Here is a 2500-nt window from a genome sequence, read left to right as displayed (position 1 = left end):
AATAAAAATTTACTTGTCTTTCCCTTCGATCCAGTAATGGAACAAAAAAATAAAAATTCGTTCCTTTTTTATGTTCAATCAAAACAAAACCAAAATGAACAATTCTAATTCTATAAGGTTGAATAAAAATCCGTTGACCTTTTGAAATAATAGCTATGCTTAGTGTGTGACTCGTTGGTTTTTTTAGGGTTATAGGATTAAAAAAAAAAGACCAGCCTTTTTGTATAAACAAATAACTATAGAACTAATAACCAACTCATCACTTCACATTATCTGGATCCAAAAAACCAGTCACGATATGATATATTGGTCATATCACTGTAGCAACTGAAATCTTTTTTGCATAAACAAAAGAAAAATAAATCTGATTCTAAGTTGTGAAGCGAAGAAGAAAGATGTGGATAAACGGAAGGGTGAAAGAAGGGGAGAAAAAACAACGATATAAAATTCCATCCAATATGTAAGGTTTATGAGTCATCTCATAAAAAATAAAAAAGCAATGTAATAAAGCATCAAGCAATATGGATTCATAAAAAAAAAAAACGAATCTATTCATAGAACAAAAAATAAGAGCTTCGAGCCAATAAAGACTAAGAAAATTGGCTCAAGAAAAAATTTCATTATGAGCTCCGTTGTAGAAATCAGACCTAACCATTAAGTAAGAAGCGATGGGAACGATGGAACCTGTGAATCCAAATCTATTGAAAACAGACTCATTGATCGGGATGGCGAAACAAACCAGAGACTAATTCCTTCATCTATTGGGAAAATAAAAGTCATGAGTTAACCCTACAACTAAAATAGTGACGAAAAGAGTCAATATTCGCCCGTGAAAACTTTATCTTCTTCTTGGATTGATAATTTTTGCTCAATCCAATAGGATAAAAAGCAAAACAAAACGAATATTCGTTAGAACATAAAAAAAGAATATGATATTTAAAAATAGAAATTTAAAAATAGAAATATTAAGATGCTTAGTTAGCTAAAAAAGCAAGATATACAAATGAAAAATAGACATTTTGAAAATTTTCTTATTCGCGAGGAGCTGGATGAGAAGAAACTCTCATGTCCAGTTCTGTAGTAGAGATGGAATTCAGAACCAACCATCAACTATAACCCCAAAAGAACCAGATTCCGTAAACAACATAGAGGAAGAATGAAGGGAATATCTTATCGAGGTAATCATATTTCTTTCGGTAAATACGCTCTTCAGGCACTTGAACCTGCTTGGATCACGTCTAGACAAATAGAAGCAGGTCGACGAGCAATGACACGAAATGCACGCCGCGGTGGAAAAATATGGGTACGTATATTTCCAGACAAACCGGTTACAGTAAGACCCGCAGAAACACGTATGGGTTCGGGGAAAGGATCCCCTGAATATTGGGTAGCTGTTGTTAAACCAGGTCGAATACTTTATGAAATGGGTGGAGTAACAGAAAATATAGCCAGAAGGGCGATTTCAATAGCATCGTCCAAAATGCCTATACGAACTCAATTCATTATTTCGGGATAAAAAGAATCAAAAGAAAAAGGTCTTGGGGATAAAAAACAATAACAGGTGCCGGTTTCTTTCTTTGGACAAACAATATTTCTTTTTTTTTTTTTCTTCACTCTTTGCTTTGCATTGAAAGAATATATTCTAAAAAAATGATATGATTCAACCCCAGACCCTTTTGAATGTAGCGGATAACAGCGGGGCTCGAGAATTGATGTGTATTCGAATCATAGGAGCTAGCAATCGTCGATATGCTCATATCGGTGACGTTATTGTTGCTGTGATCAAAGACGCAGTGCCAAATATGCCCCTAACAAGATCAGAAGTGGTCAGAGCTGTAATTGTACGTACTTGTAAAGAACTCAAACGTGATAACGGTATGATAATACGATATGATGACAATGCTGCGGTTGTCATTGACCAAGAAGGAAACCCCAAAGGAACTCGAATTTTTGGTGCAATTGCCCGGGAATTGAGACAGTTAAATTTTACTAAAATAGTTTCATTAGCTCCGGAGGTATTGTAAGGTCTTCTAAAATAAGATAATACCATCGTATGGTTATAGTAAAGTATTTGAAAGAAAGAGATTAAGAAATATATTCAGAATTTTTAGTAGATTGTGTCTCACGCATATGCCTTTAATTTAAATTAAAATTCATAAAAAAATAAGTAAAAAAAACATGTTGATTATATCAAAATTGGGGAGCACCAAGAAATTTAATTCACCATGGGTAGGGATATTATTGCTGACATAATAACTTCTATACGAAATGCTGATATGGATAGAAAAAGGGTGGTTCGAATAGCATATACTAATATCACTGAAAATATTGTTAAAATACTTTTACGAGAAGGTTTTATCGAAAACGTGAGAAAACATAAAGAAACCAAAAAAGATTTTTTGGTTTTAACCCTACGGCATAGAAGGAATAGGAAAAGGTCTTATAAAAATTTTTTAAATTTAAAACGGATCAGCCGCCCTGGTCTCCGAATCTATTCGAA

At 33.6% G+C, this 2500-nt stretch overlaps 4 protein-coding genes across 4 annotated transcripts in view; all 4 read left to right on the top strand. All coding sequences in view use genetic code 11, as the record gives it.

The window, feature by feature from the left end:
* The window catches only part of rps3 (ribosomal protein S3), a 657-nt gene extending 655 nt beyond the window's left edge, over window positions 1-2 (top strand). Inside the window, exon 1 of the mRNA in view lies at window positions 1-2. This exon is cut by the window's left edge and continues 655 nt beyond it. Coding sequence (YP_009560789.1) covers window positions 1-2 — 2 coding nt within the window.
* Window positions 3-1156: 1154 nt separating this feature from the next.
* On the top strand, window positions 1157-1516 carry rpl16 (ribosomal protein L16). The gene has a single exon. It carries the CDS (start codon window positions 1157-1159, stop codon window positions 1514-1516), a length of 360 nt encoding a protein of 119 aa, YP_009560788.1.
* A 139-nt stretch (window positions 1517-1655) lies between these two features.
* Window positions 1656-2024, top strand: rpl14 (ribosomal protein L14). Its single transcript has one exon. The coding sequence runs from the start codon at window positions 1656-1658 to the stop codon at window positions 2022-2024; it is 369 nt and encodes a 122-aa protein (YP_009560787.1).
* A 201-nt stretch (window positions 2025-2225) lies between these two features.
* The window catches only part of rps8 (ribosomal protein S8), a 405-nt gene continuing 130 nt past the window's right edge, over window positions 2226-2500 (top strand). The window contains exon 1 of the mRNA in view: window positions 2226-2500. This exon is cut by the window's right edge and continues 130 nt beyond it. Coding sequence (YP_009560786.1) covers window positions 2226-2500 — 275 coding nt within the window.

The sequence above is a fragment of the chloroplast genome of Apium graveolens (assembly GCF_009905375.1).
Source record: "Apium graveolens chloroplast, complete genome".
Classification (NCBI taxonomy): domain Eukaryota; kingdom Viridiplantae; phylum Streptophyta; class Magnoliopsida; order Apiales; family Apiaceae; genus Apium; species Apium graveolens.
Note: the sequence above shows the minus strand (reverse complement) of the source record. Positions and strands in the feature narration are given on the sequence as shown.